General features: G+C 44.2%; 1 protein-coding gene across 2 annotated transcripts in view; it reads right to left on the bottom strand.

Moving 5' to 3' along the window:
- The window catches only part of PIKFYVE (phosphoinositide kinase, FYVE-type zinc finger containing), a 921889-nt gene that overhangs the window by 394012 nt on the left and 512750 nt on the right, over window positions 1-15127 (bottom strand). For both annotated transcript variants that reach the window (XM_068244945.1, XM_068244946.1), the window contains one exon: window positions 4212-4376. In XM_068244945.1, the coding sequence (XP_068101046.1) occupies window positions 4212-4376 (165 nt within the window). The remainder of the gene's footprint in view (window positions 1-4211; window positions 4377-15127) is intronic.

Here is a 15127-nt window from a genome sequence, read left to right as displayed (position 1 = left end):
ATGCAGGCGAAGCAATCGCCCGCCTCCAGAAAGCAGGACGAATCAGCCGGCCTTCCGTCTCCCAGTGCAGACAGCAGCGGCTAAGAGTCGCACTATCATGGCAATAAGGGCTGTGAATGCGGACAGACTACAGTAAGACTTTAAAACATATCTCAGATCATATGTAATAATGTGAAAACCTCTGTATATACAGCACATGTGGGGCAAAAGGTTAGATAGGTTTAGAAGGAAACTTTTAAAATAAAATAACAATACAATTAAAAATAAATATAAAAATAAACATATATAAATTACAAAAGTGGCAGAAGATTATATTCTCGGTTCATACCCCTAGGTTCTAAAGTATCTATTAGTGTTTTTATCCAAAACGCCTCCCGGAGCAGCAATCGTTTATGTCTATCCCCTCCTCTTTTTAATAAAGGCACGCTGTCAATAATTTGACAGCGTAACTGACAGACTGATGTTTATAACGTGCAAAATGACATGCAACGGGCTGCTCCACGAGGCGTTCACAAATTGCGTGTTTATGTGCCGATATCCTCAATTTGAATTTTTGAGTGGTCTCGCCCACATATAGTAGGCCACATGGACATTTAAGAATGTAAATAACATATTGGGAATCACAATTATAGACACCTTTAATGTTGAATCTTTTGCCTGATCTGGGATGAGTAAAGACATCACTTCTGATCATCGAATTGCAGTGAACGCAATTAAGGCACGGATACATACCCCTCCTTGTCCCCTCAGGGGGCCTAACCAGTGTTCTCATCTCTGCATGAGTAAGTTTGTCCCTAAGAGTAGGGGCCCTTTTGTAAGAAAAAAGTGGAGGATGATGGAACTCCTGGATCTGAGGGAGCACCTGCACAAGCGTAGGCCAATGTTTTTTGATAATTTTTGCAATATTTTTGCTCAAAACACTGTACTGTGTTACAAAAGGTATACGGTTGCGAGTCCCACCCCCAGATTAACGAGCTGCATCCATTGCCACACCGCTTGCCTCTGCAATCAGACGGACAGGGTAATGTCTCTGCAAGAACTTCTGTGACATCTCATTAAACCTAATTTCCCGTTGTTCCCTATCAACCACTATACGGCCAACCCTTCTAAATTGTGACTTGGGGATATAATTTAGTGCATTAATAGGATGAAAACTATGATAGGACAAAATAATTACATTCTTATCAGTTAGTTTGACAGAGAGGTCAGTGTGCAGACAGCCATTGGTCAAAAAGACCATAGTTTCTAGATAATTAACCTGTCTCTCATCAGAGTGAGAGGTAAGTGTGATTGAAGCACACTGGCCATGTAATTGCCCAACAAATTGATCAAGGGTCCAACGTGGTCCCGCCCAAACGCAAAACACATCATCAATGTATCTTAGCCAACACTTGGCATATTTTTTGAACGGTGTATTATTATAGACAAATGTCTCCTCAATCATTCATGAATATGTTTGCGTAGGACGGGCCACGTTGGACCCCATCGCCGTACCCCGAACCTGTAAGTAAAATTTGTTGTTAAATACAAAATAATTACAAGTAAGTACAATCCTAAGGAGATCCAGCAAAAATTTCATCTGTCGTTCATTAAAATCTGACGCAGAAAACAATGCATGTTGGGCCGCCTCTACACCCCCATCATGTGGGATGGAGGTGTAGAGGCTCTCCACATCCAACGTGACCAATAAACTTCCACCTGGTATGTCAGTCAAATTAGAGATAGTCTCCAAAAATATGGAGGTATCCCTAATATATGACTTTTGTGCCTCTACAAATGGTCGTAACACAAAGTCAAGATATTTAGCAAGGGGAGATAGAATTGAATCGATCCCAGACACTATAGGTCGGCCCTGGGGCCGACACAATCTCTTATGGATCTTCGGACAAAGATAAAGGCATGGAGTCCTGGGGTGTTCCATCTTGAGAAATTTTACAAGCTTTTCATCAATTATGCCCATAAGGACCGCCTGATAAGTGTCCATGATTACCACTGCGCCCCCTTTGTCAGCAGGCTTTATGGTGATGGAGCTCATGTTTGACAGTTCTTTTAGTGCTTGTCTCTCATCTGCTGATAAATTGTGACAAACTTTTAAACTGACATAATTAGAACGCAGCAATTCATCCACCTCCGATTGTACCTTCTTTGCAAACGTGTCTATGATCTGATACGATGGAGGATTAAAGTTACTCGGTAGTCTTAAAGAGGTATCTCCTCATTTCAACATACTAGGGTCATCACATTTGGAGGTAGAAGTTGTGGCCACAAAACGGGACTGTGAAAAATAGTGTTTAAGTTTTAACCGACGGAAAAAACGCTGGAGCTCAATATCGAGACTCAAAGGGTCTGGCCAGTGGGTAGGGGCAAAGGAGAGACCCCTATTCAAAAGCATGTGCTGTGACTCAGAGAGTAATACAGAGGAAATGTTCACAACTATGTTGTGGACGGTCCTGGTTTCTGCTTCGGTCGCTGACGCAACCTTACTTTTATATTGCCTGTTTCTACCCCCCCCTCCTTGTTCGTCCTGACTTGACTGGTTGTCTGTGGTATTCTCCGGAGTACTGACAGGGAGAAGATCCGAGGAACCCCCCAAGTTGGGATCAGCTGGTGGATTCACAGGTTTGGGGACCCCTTTAGGGCCACGGGGTCTTGGTGGTTTAGGTAAACGTTTGTATGATTGTTGCCATACATTTACGTAGCCAGTAGTGTAATCTGATTCGTTCCTTTGAAACTTTTGCCTTTTAGTTGTTTCAATCTGACTTTGAACCATCAAGCGTGACGTCGGGTGAGGGGCTGTCTTATAATGCGCACTGACTCAGGAAAGCCTGTTTAGGTGAGTCAGACATTTTCATTGGTCCAAATACTTGTAAAATAGTTTCCCATCAGGTCCGCTTGTGCTACAACGGACAGGGATTGGTTCTTGATGTGTTTAGGACTGTGATTGGTTGGTTTGAATGTAAGGATGTAGTATAAAAACGTCAATGTTACTGCATATTCTTGTGACTGTCATGGCTTGATAAAGGAGCATACCACCGCTCCGAAACGTCGCATGTTGTACTTATGTACTATATGACAGTCTTCTAATAAATCACTAAAAGAGCATTTGATGGTGCCGGCTGTGCTCTCTTCTACTGTAATGTGTTAGATAAAATGTTTAAAATTACAATAAAGACCTATCCATCCTGAAAAAAATGATACCAAGATTGTCTATGCCCGACAAAGTAGAAAAGAAAAATAAGCTACAGAAGTGTAACACTCCCAAAGGCAAAAGAAAAAAAAATGTTGCGGTATGAAAGCTGCATTCACTGACGGTAGTAAAGTGGTAATTCCCCATGAATCCGTATACCTAGGCTGCACCTAAAGTCTGATTTGTTCATGTTTACCTCCCTTATCCTTAGTGGTATTGGCTGAGAATGGAGCTGCTTTGTTGTCGAACGCTGACCTCCAATAACCTCAGTTTTGTCAGCATTTAGTTTTAGCCAGTTTAAACCATCTTTCCTATTTTTACTACCATCCAGCCACATCCAGATGTCTTAATTGTAAATTTTTTGTAAGGTTTATGAGCAAGTTCATAGTGATTAAAGGGAACCCGAGGGGAAAGGCATATGGAGGCTGCCATATTTATTTCCTTGTAAACAGTTCCGTTGATCTTTTGTCATAAGTAGTGTGAGTCAAAACCCTGGAACAAGCATATGGCTAATACAGTAACATTTTAGTCAGCTGAATCAGAGTACCTGATTTGCTGCATGCTTGTTCAGGGTCTACGGCTTAAAGTATTAGAGACAGAGGATCAGGAGGACTGCCAGGCAATGTGCATTGTTTAAAATGAAATAAATATGGCAGATTCCAAATCCCTCTCGAGATGTGACCTGGGTTCACATTTCGGCTCTTCCTATTTCAGTAGGCCAGCACTTATTGAGTAAGAAGATCTTGGATGAAACTCCCTAACACTGCTACTGCATACTGAGTGTGCTCTAGTGGTTGCTTCGCAAGCACTTTGAGTCTGACAGGAGAAAAGTGCTATACAAATACTGGAATTATTAATATCCAGCTTAATGTGATGTACAGTATAACAACTATAGGTAGCTATAGGTCGTCCCACTTTTGACCTTGAGATCAGTTGGGCTTTAAAAACTGTGAGAAAATAATCTGTAAATGTCTAAAATCCATAAAGGAATAAAATTACACAACTTGATTAATGTGTAACCCACCTTGAGGTTCAGCACCTTGACTGTCTACACCTTCTCTGCCTGTCTGCCCAACTTGGTAATATGCACTGTCAGCACCCCGTAAAGTTTCTTTTCTCTGTGCATTTAAATCTGGACTTTTTCCACCAGTACCACGGAAGAATGACAAGACTCCTGAAGGTTTTTTACCTATAACAAAGACAACAGTTTTTCTTTTTTAAATGGCTAGGAGTTAAAAATTCTGAGAAATGTTACAATTTTTATCACCTCATTTTCCAAAATATGTTTTCTTCAAACTTGTTAAATAACTACCATGGTCTGCATAAAATAAGTTAATCAAATATTCTAGAGCAAACCATACATTCCAAATGTGGATGTTTTCATATAAAACAAACTCTACCTCAATGTTAATTGTGTTTTGCATAACCAAGTGTGGATTGTAGGAAATGGTCATACGATGTGTTTCTGCAAGTATAACAGCGCAAAACTTTGCTGGAAATGTGGGCACCGCCATAGTCCAAAATGTAAATTATGGCTATAGCTGCGCTCAGACAATACCGTATTTTTCAGATTATAAGACACACCTAGGTTTATGGTGCAAAACCCAGAGAAAAAAAAATATACTAAACCTGGTGCGTCCATGACCCACAAGCGTCTTATGGATCTTCTCCTCCTAAGCCGTTTTAAGCTACGCAGCCCCCACCTACACTAAATTACACTGGACTCCCGCATAACAATTTTGCATCTCCTGTCTCTATTAATTGCACTGTTTGCTCTTTTGTGGTAAGAACTTGACATGAATCATTAGAGGGAATTAATTACTTAGTCTAAGTGAGTGAGCTGCAGGGTGTAGTCATGGGTAAGAAAGTGCTTGTATTACATTTTTTCAGACCAGTGGATTCATATGCATTGTCCAAATACACAGTAACATCAAACCCTAAAAAGTGATGCTGGGATGGTGTCATGGACGAGCCATGAAAAAAACACAATTGCAATCGGTTTTCTGCACCGATTGTGATTAACGGTACAATCCCAATTGTATGTGTGGTTATAGCAAAATGCAAATCACTTGGGGTTGCTGGTTTCAGGCATCTGGGTCTTTGAAGCCAGACCACTCCAGAAGATAGAAGTTTCTATTCATCTGGATGCAACTATTTTTGGGGATCACAATGTTTTCTTTAAATTAACAAGAACAAAGGAGTTTGCTTTCTTTGGCAGATAACAGCTAGTTGTAAAGTTCTGCCAGCAGCCACCAGTACCACATGGTTACCTGTCAGTAAAGGAAGCCAGCAGCAGCTCTTAACAGCAGGGGGTAGGCTTACTGGAGCCAGTCCTTGCAGATATAAACTAAATGTATTATAGACTTTTTGTGCCTTGTAAAGGATAACGTACACATGACAGGTATGAAAATTATATCATTTTGTTGGCCAGGAACCTCTGAGTATTTTAATATTTAATTGATGCCGCTGACATACCCTTCCACCAAGTTATTAAACTTCTCAGTGACTGAACATTTTACAGTATCCATGTTTAATATCATTTCAACGTATATATTTCTTGAGGATTGTGTATTTGTGATTATTATCTGTGTGCGAGACGCGTATGCTGAAATATGGAGAAAGTTATATTTGTTGGGCTTAAGCTTCCCGCCCTAAAAATAATTACACCCAGTCTAGCCCAGAGGCTGGTTGAGATCCCGCCCTAAAAACCAGATCATTCAAAAGGACAAAGATGAGACTCGACTCCAGTTCTCCTTTTTACCATCGTAAGGATTGCACACAGCTAGGATGAGGTCAGAGCTAACTGCCATTTTGTCTCAACTCTGATCCGGAAACAAAGACCTTTCCATGTGCTCAAATTTCCACACAAAGGGACATATTTCTTGCGAACTTAAGTATCCATTTTCTCTCCCTTTTAGTTTACACCGGGTTACTCTTCTCTCTAATTGTTACTTTTAACGATTTTCGGTATATATTAATTATTTTTTATTTTGCATTTATAATAAAATACTTCTAAGTCTTTTAGTCTCAGCTGCACCCTGCTATTCAATCAACCACAACAAATCCTAGCTTCTGAAAATACACTACCGGGAAGTAACTGTATTGCTACAGCCAGAATAATGTGTTCTAACCGTTTAGTCACAGGTTTTAGAATCAGTGAGAGTAGGTCTTCTGTCCTCTACAGTGGTGGTGGCAGCTTTGTACCCTGAAATAGTATGTAGTTTTGTGTTTCTGTAGCTCGCAGGCTCCCTTTTAGCCTGTTTGCTGCCAAATTCCAGCGGTTTCAGCTCATCAATTGTGTCCACCAGGTTGGATGGTCTGTGAGTTGAAATACATTGGAAGTCATTGAGCGGTCCGGCCACTAGGGGGCCTGTGATAGATGGGAACAAACAATTCATGAGTTAATTCCAGATATCTTATAAGTGTGTGAAAAGTGTGCAGTTAACTCTTGGCAGTACTTTGTTTTGAAAACACCTTTTCCTACACAAACCTAAATTAACACCAGCGGACATCACCCATATATCACCCAGCTGCCAGCACCCATATAGGGAAAAGTGTACCAAAATTTCTAGCTAGGCTCAAATGCCCCAATACATCAGCCTGATTCCTGTGTGGGGGAAGGAAAGTACTCAGGCTGGCAGGGGGAATCCAGAGCCAGCACACAGAGAAGAAAAAGCAAGAGAGACTGATAGGAGAGGGGAATACAGTATTAGAAAAACCTCCACAAGCTTCTCACTCTCTGCACACTGTGAATGGAGCAGCTGATCTCACGCTGGAACGCAGAGAATGCACACAGACACGGGCTTCTTGCTGTGTAGTGTGTGCGGGCTTCTCACTGCAGACTGTGCACTTAGAGCTGTTCTCCGGCTGGAATCCAGAGCGTGCACACAGAGGTGGTGGAGGAAAGTCACGGGAAAGAGGGATGTTCAAAAACCTTTCTCCAAGGGCATACATGAAAAAAAAGCACCTGGAAAAAAGGGTGCAGGGTTTGCCGGTAGTAGAATATCACTACAATTAGCAATACTCTATTGCTGAATTCTGATAGTAAAGTATCGGTAATGATTACCAATATTTTACTTTGGCTAAACCTAACCCTACTCTCTCACACAGAAGCCCCCCTAGGTGTTGCCTAACCCAAAGACCCCTCCTGGTGGTGCCTAACCCTAAGACATCCCCCCACACTAGTGGTGCCTAAACCTATGATTCCCCCCCCCCCCCCGCACCCAAACTTTAGAACCCCCATGGTGCCTAAACCTAAGATCCTCCCTGGTGGTGCCTAGCTCTAAGACCTCCCATGCCTAACTCTAACCTATGTGGCGCCTAACCCTACTCCCCCCTTCTAAACCTTAATCAACCCTCTGCCGTAAAGCCACAGTATGTGGTTCAAGAGGTAAATTCAGTAAATTTTGGTGCCCCCCGGTGCCTGATTAGGGGCAGACATACTAAAGGAGCTTGTGGAAATGCAAACTGCAGTTCCTTTAGCATGCCTGCTGCTGAAATTTACCTCGCTAGCCGCATACCGCGGCCATTGTAAAAGCTGCAATTTGCGGCAAAAAGATACATTTTGGCACCGGTAGGTGCCTGATAACAGGCGCCGCCGTGCGGCCAAATTTCCATCTTTTGCCACAAATCACAGCTTTTACAGTAGGCGCCTATGGCGGCACCGTTTGTTCCTTAAAGAGAATTTGTATTGTTAAAATCGCTCAAAAGTAAACATACCAGTGCGTTAGGGGACATCTCCTATTACCCTCTGTCACAATTTCGCCGCTCCTCGCCGCATTAAAAGTGGTTAAAAACAGTTTTAAAAAGTTTGTTTGTAAACAAACAAAATGGCCACCAAAACAGGAAGTAAGTTGATGTACAGTATGTCCACACATAGAAAAATACATCCATACACAAGCAGGCTGTATACAGCATTCCTTTTGAATCTCAAGAGATCATTTGTGTGTTTCTTTCCCCCATGCACTGAAGTTTCAGGCTGCTCTTTTCTTCCTGCAAACAGCTTTGCCCTTGTTTGTAATTCCTCAGTATGTGAAAGCCCAGCCAGCTCAGAGGACGATTTATCCAGCTTGTAAAAGATAAGAGAGAAGAGAGAAGCTGCTCTAATCTAAATAATACACAGGCAGTGTGCATAGAGGGGCCAGGAAGGGTGAGTTCATAGCAGAACCACAACACTGAAGAACTTGGCAGCCTTCCAGACACAGGCCGACAAGTCTGACAGGGGAAAGATACATTGATTTATTACAGAGACTGTCATAGTAGAAAGTGCTGCAGTTAGCCAGAACACATTAGAATAGCTTTTGGAACTTGTAGGATGATAAAAAATAGGATGCAATTTTTGTTACGGAGTCTCTTTAAAGTGAACCTCCGGACTAAAAATCGACTCGGCAGCACTGAAAAGGCTTGGTGTTTCTTTAACAGTTTCACAACATCAGAACTTTGTTTCTCTTATACAAGCCTCATTTTTAGCTGCACAGAAAAAAACTGCCCGGGCTTTTTTTCCCCTGATGCTGTGCAAAGCATGATGGGATTTCTGATGTTGTTCTCGTTCTGCTGTTTTGGTGCAATTTTTTTTTTTTTTTTTTTTTTTTTACATTTTGAATTTGACATTTGAAGTCTAGCATGTGCAGCTGGGATGGGTAATCAGGACAAAGGACAGTTGGAGCTGTGCATCCTGCTCCTTGTCACCTCCTTTCAACCAAAAAGATGGCTGCCCCCATGACAAAGATGGCAGCCTGCATGAATCACAAACATTTGCCTGTTCTTTTAAAACATGGTGGGTAAGACATTATATTACCTATCTATTCTAATTAACATAACTAATGTAACTTGCTGACAGTATGTTTGTTTAGGCTGAAGTTCCCCTTTAAGGGCTCCTGTGCCCTTTTTTTTCCTGATACCTCTTCACTGTCTTCTAAATGCATGTGCTTGCAGTTGCTTTGATGGAGGAGAAGCCATTAAAGACCAGGATGGAGCCAGCAAGCTAGTGCACTAGAGTATATGCACCAATAGCAGCTACTGCTGTTTGCTGTTGTCAGTGGGGAAAGCAGGGGTGAGAGCCAGCGAAGATGGAGCCCTATCAGCCTCATCGGTGGCCCGTCTTACGCTCACAAGCATCGTAATGGGGGTGAAGGAGGGGAGGGGGAGTCGATCCGCACCGGGGTGACAGGCCAACAGTTTGGCAGGGGTGATGTCAGACTCAGTCATAACACACCAGATGGGTAGTACTGTGCCATGTTGCAGCATTCATTTACAGTACTGTGCACAGCTGCTCAGTTCCAAGCCCCACCCCCTCCTGACTGTCAGTGACGTGCATCATGCACACACCCAGGTCAGTCTGCCACTGCAGCCAGGGGAGTCACAGAGCCATCACATGACTCCTCCCGCCCCCCCCCCTAGTAGGTGCCCGCAGCCTTCTGATTGGTACTGGCCTGGCTGGCTGCAATGTCACTTGTGCTGACAACTTGTGCTGCCTGATCTGAGACTGTGATCAGGCTTGCGTGTGGTGGAAATCCGGATCCTTGCTGGCTACCTGCCTACACAATGGAGGAGAACTGCACTCAGCAGGTGGATATTCATTTAGAAATTGAATGTCTTTTTTTCTGTCAACTCACCTTCTCGGCTTTCAATACATTTAAAGGGGGTGTAGCCATACTCTAAGTGGGCATGGTCACTGTATGGTAGTGTGTGTGTGTGTGTGTGTGTGTGTGTGTGTGTGTGTGTGTGTGTGTGTGTGTGTGTGTGTGTGTGTGTGTGTGTGTGTGTGTGTGTGTGTGTGTGTGTGTGTGTGTGTGTGTGTGTGTGTGTGTGTGTGTGTGTGTGTGTGTGTGTGTGTGTGTGTGTGTGTGTGTGTGTGTGTGTGTGTGTGTGTGTGTGTGTGTGTGTGTGGAGGGGGGGGCGAATAGCAGTTTAACTTACCTGGGGCTTCTTCCAGCCCCCTGCAGTCGTCCTGTGCCCTCGCCATGATTGTGTGACTCTCAGCTCATCTGTTGCCCCCCTCTGCATGCTGGATCCACGGCATTCTGCTCATGTGCTCTACATAAAACTGCGATACGCATGCACAGTAGCCGAGCTACTCACCAGCTGAAAAAGGGGCACGGCGGGCAGGTTACCGGAGGATCGTGGAATCATGGCGAGGGGACAGGATTACTGCAGAAGGCTGGAAGAAGCCCCGGGTAAGATAAACTACTGAATTATTGCAAATTTCCTTCTGTTTTAAGAAGGCAAATTACATCATGCAGAGACACGTCATCAGATGACTGAAAGGCCCCCTTCCCTTCTCAAATTCAGTGACACAGTGTGCTTCCCTAAACTCAATTACTCACCGCCAACAGTGTGTGAAAAGCATGCGACTCAGGCAGCTCACTCAGCTGGACAGCATCTTCTTATCTCCTCCTGGTCTGCAGCATGTGGAGATAAACACAGGGTGTCTGTATTACAAATCCCCAGGGATCTCAGCAGCACTCCGCACGCACGGGTCTCCAAGCATGAATCTCTGCACAGTGCACACATCTTCTCCAGTGCAGAGTACAGTGCAGGGATTTTTTTTTACATAATGCCCCTCCCTCCTCTTCTTAGATGGCCACAGCAGCAGCAGCATTGGATGTTGGGAAGCTGCTGGTGCCGCTATTGGCTAGATTCTCCTGCTCTGCGAGGAGGGTGGGACTAGTCTCCTCACTGTCAGGGCCGGCTTAAGGGGCTTCGGGGATCTAGAGTAAATTGAATGGGGGGCCCCCTGCCCGAACACCCCCCCCCCCCTTCCCGGCGATTACCTCTGCTTCCCGGGGCCCTTGCTAACAAGCTGCAGCAGCAATTACTCACCTCTTTGGTGGACGGCACAGCCATGTTTGTTCTCTACCACCTCTGTGATCCGGCGTGCGTTATTTGTAAACACACGCCGGGTCATAGAGGAGGTGGAGGAAAACATGGCAAGAGTGCCAAGACTGAGCCGTTCGCAGGAAGAGGTGAGTAATTGCTGCTGCAGCTTGTTAGCAAGGGCCCCGGGGAGCAGAGCAAGCAGGCAGCATTTAGCAGAGCCGGCGGTGGGGGCCTCTGCAGAAATCAGGGGCCCCGGGGCAATAGCCCCCTTTGCCTCTATGAAAGTGCCTGCCCTGCTCACCGTGACAATTGCACTCTGCCCCTGGGAGGGTTCAAAATGGAACTGCCACAGCGAAATCGTGACACTTGGGCCCTTTGATCACAGCCTTCTCACAAGGCTAATTTCCAAGAGATTTCATGCAGAAATGAATCAGGAATCGGTCTGCTGGTGTATGGGCAGGCAACAGATCTCACTCCGATCAGATTCGATCAGAGAGAGATCTGTTTCTTGGTTGATCTGCCCATACATTGGCCTCAATTCACTAAGCTTATCTCCTGTCTTTAATATAGTTTCTAGAGTTACCACCATGGTGATGAGGTATGTAGTATTCAGGGAAAATTTTACCTCAGGCAAACCTAAAGTTAACTCTTCTGTCTTTAACTTAACTCTTCAATCCTTAAAATAACTCCAGAATTCTAAGGTTAAAGACAGGCTGTTAATTAACTGCATGTGAAAATAACTACAGAGGAGGTAACTTAAAGAGGAACTCCAGTGAAAATATAATAACAAAAAAAAAGTGCTTCATTTTTACAATAATTATGTGTAAATGATTTAGTCAGTGTTTGCCCATTGTAAAATATTTTAAATCCCTGATTTACATTCTGACATTTATTACATGGTGACATTTTTACTATTGGCAGGTGATGTAGCTGCTGCATGGTTTTTTGGCAGTTGGAAACAGCTGTAAACAGCTATTTCCCACAATGCAGCAAGGTTCCCAGACAGGAAACTGGCAGGAGTACTTACTCAAGAGTTTCTTGTGGGAGGGGTTTCACCACAATATCAGTCATACTGAGCCCCCTGATGGTCTGTTTGTGAAAAGGAATAGATTTCTCATGTAAAAGGGGGTATCAGCTACTGATTGGGTTAAAGTTCAATTCTTAGTCGAAGTTTCTCTTTAAGGAACAGACTAACCAGCAAGCTCATGGTGACCCAGAACTCATTACAGTGTGTAAGGGACTACAATGGTCCTAAAAGTCCCCTTACTAAGATGTTAAGCTCACTCCAACCTGAATTATTGCAAATGATTTCTGTTTTAAGAAAGCAAACTTTTGTTTCTCTTTAAGGAATGAAGAGATAAGATAACTCTCTCACTGTGTGGTGGCAAGTTTTCTTTTGCCTTATTATCTCCAGCATGATCTTAGTGAATTGAGGCCATAGTCTGATGCGTGGGCACCTTAACTGCAAATTCGTACTGTACAGTGATTTTTCATAATGGAACTGTAACCAATACATGTCAGTGGAGTAATTTACATTGAATGCGGATTTGGCATTGCGGAGCCAAGCGATACGGTGCGCCACAGGAAAAAATGTGCACCATGTATCCAATTCCCCAACAATGAGTGACAGCCGCATCTGGATCTGCATGGATTCCTGGAATACAACCACAGTGAGAACACAGCTATCTGCAATGTAGAAAGCCGGATGCATTTCTTCATGTGGAAATAGACATTTAGACCTGGTTCACACAAAAAGAGGTGTCCAGTCCTGTTGCTTCAGTATTTGACAGTTGGCATCAGTTTTGTATGAGTTTCAATTGATGTATTAACACATACATCTGTGCATTGCTGGTCCAGTCCTGTCCTGTCAGTTATTGTATCAGTTTTGTTATGTGTTTCTATGGATGTTTTTACACACTCCGGTCCAGGCAGGTAAAACTGATAGCAAACGGATGCAAAACAGGCCAGTACTGGACCGGACCGGAAATGTGCAGATTTGTGTGTAAACCAGGCCTAAGGGTCCTTTTACACTTAATGCATTTGATTTTGTTGTGTTTTATTTCTTCATAGCAGTACATTGTGAAAAGCTTCAGTTTTTCAGCATATAATGTGAAAGAGGCCATAGAGAAACATGGGTACTGGACTGCAGATCAGTTGTCCTTTCATTTACAACTGACAGCAACTGATATTGTGTAAAAGGACCCTTAAAGGACCACTATCATGAAAAACTTAGTTTTCAGCGTGTAATCATTTTCATTTTCTTGCATGTACCTTTAAATATTCACATATCACTATGTCCTGTACCGTCAGCCCAGGCACTAAACGCTGACGGACTTCTGCAACTAGAAATCCAGCATAGGGGAAGCCTCGTCAGGTAAACTAACCGAGTGTTTAGTATCCCCTCCCCCCCGTTCACCCTGCTCTCCATAAACCAAGCCTGTAAGAACTCGCGCTGTCACCTCTGTTTGTCCAGCGAGGTTACTTCAAAAGGGCCCTTGCACCTTCCGCCCTGCAGGCATTTGAGGAGACAGTGGTTTTTCTGCGTACACGGCGGTGTAATGAGCCGCTCTTCTGCACCATGCGATCGCTGCTGTCCTGCTTCTGCTGTGATGGCTGGGCAATAAGTCACTCCCCCTGTTAGTGTAATCACCCCAAATTAGCAGTTGTGATTACACTGGCAGGGAGAGTGACTTATTGCAAAGCCATCACAGCAGAAGTAGGACAGCGCCGATCACATTCTGCAGAGGAGCGCCTCATTACACAGCTGTGTACGGGGGAGAAAGCTGTCCCCTCAAATGCCTGCAGGGCGGAGAGTGCGAGAGTCCTTTTGAAGTAACCGCGTTGGATGAACAGAGGTGACAGCGCAAGTTTTCACAGACTTGGTTTATGGAGAGCAGAGCAAACAGGGAGGGGGGGGGGAGGGGGCGGCTCTAAACTGACGGTTTGTTTACCTGACGAGGCTTCCACTATGTTCGATTTCTAGTTGCAGAAGTCCGTCAGTGTTTAGTGCCTGGGCTGACGCTACAGGACAGTGATATGTGAATATTTAAAGGTACATGCAAGTAAATGAAAATAATTACACACTGAAGCTTCTGTATCATTGATGTAACAACTATGGGGGTGATTCAAAACTAAGTGTTTCGCAGTAGTGGTCCTTTAATCACATACAGTGATGCACTGCCACCATAGTATGGAGATTGGTAGTTACGTACCAGTCTCGCAGCGTCATCACATTACCCGAGGGAAATGGAGGCTGCCATATGTATTTTCTTTAACACAATGCACATTGCCTGGATTATTCTCTGCCCATACATTACTTGATAAACGTCAGTAAACAACGGCATCAGTGCTGCCCATTCATGTGAATGGGCAGTGCTTAGACAACAAGCGCCAAGGGCGTTGCTTACCTCTTGGCAACTGTCAATATGAACCGAGCCTTAGGGTCACTTTGTCTAACTTTGTTTTGGGAGGAAACGCAGGGCACTGCCTTAAAGTAACACTTTTACATTAAAGCTCTGCTTGTGTCATGGCCACACTCATTTTTACCACAGTGTGCTTTGCGTACTACACCCACTCGGTCTGTAAATAATCAGCACTAGGTGTCAAACATCCTAGCTATGCCACTGCTCACGCTGAATTGAAAAAAAAAACCCGGAAGTAGGAAGCTAGATGATGCAGGACTCTGATCCCCAGCTGTGTAGGTGAGTGCGCCTGCACTAGAACTTGCTTTTGGGGGACGCCTAGCCACACATTTGGATTATGAGACTGCAAAGAAGTGACACATTCAAGCGCATGTGACTCCTTACTTTAGGGGGCAGGGCAACGGACAGAGGCTGGAAATACAGACACCAGTAAGACCTTCGGATTGAGATATGAGACATGGGCAGCCGACTACACGCGCATTTAACCTTACGTTCATATAAGTGCATTTAACCTTACGTTCATGTAGGTTAATCTTCATTAACCTCCTTAGCGGTAACCCCGTGTGTGTCACGGGGTAAGCCGCCGGAGGGTGCCGCTCAGGCCCTGCTGGGCCGATTTAAATACTTTTTTTCGCTGGACACAGCTAGCACTTTGCTAGCTGCACCAGCACCCCGATCGGCGCCGCCGCGCCCCCGATCA

This window comes from Hyperolius riggenbachi, chromosome 7 (genome assembly GCF_040937935.1).
Source record: "Hyperolius riggenbachi isolate aHypRig1 chromosome 7, aHypRig1.pri, whole genome shotgun sequence".
NCBI classification, from domain to species: Eukaryota; Metazoa; Chordata; class Amphibia; order Anura; family Hyperoliidae; genus Hyperolius; species Hyperolius riggenbachi.
Note: the sequence above shows the minus strand (reverse complement) of the source record. Positions and strands in the feature narration are given on the sequence as shown.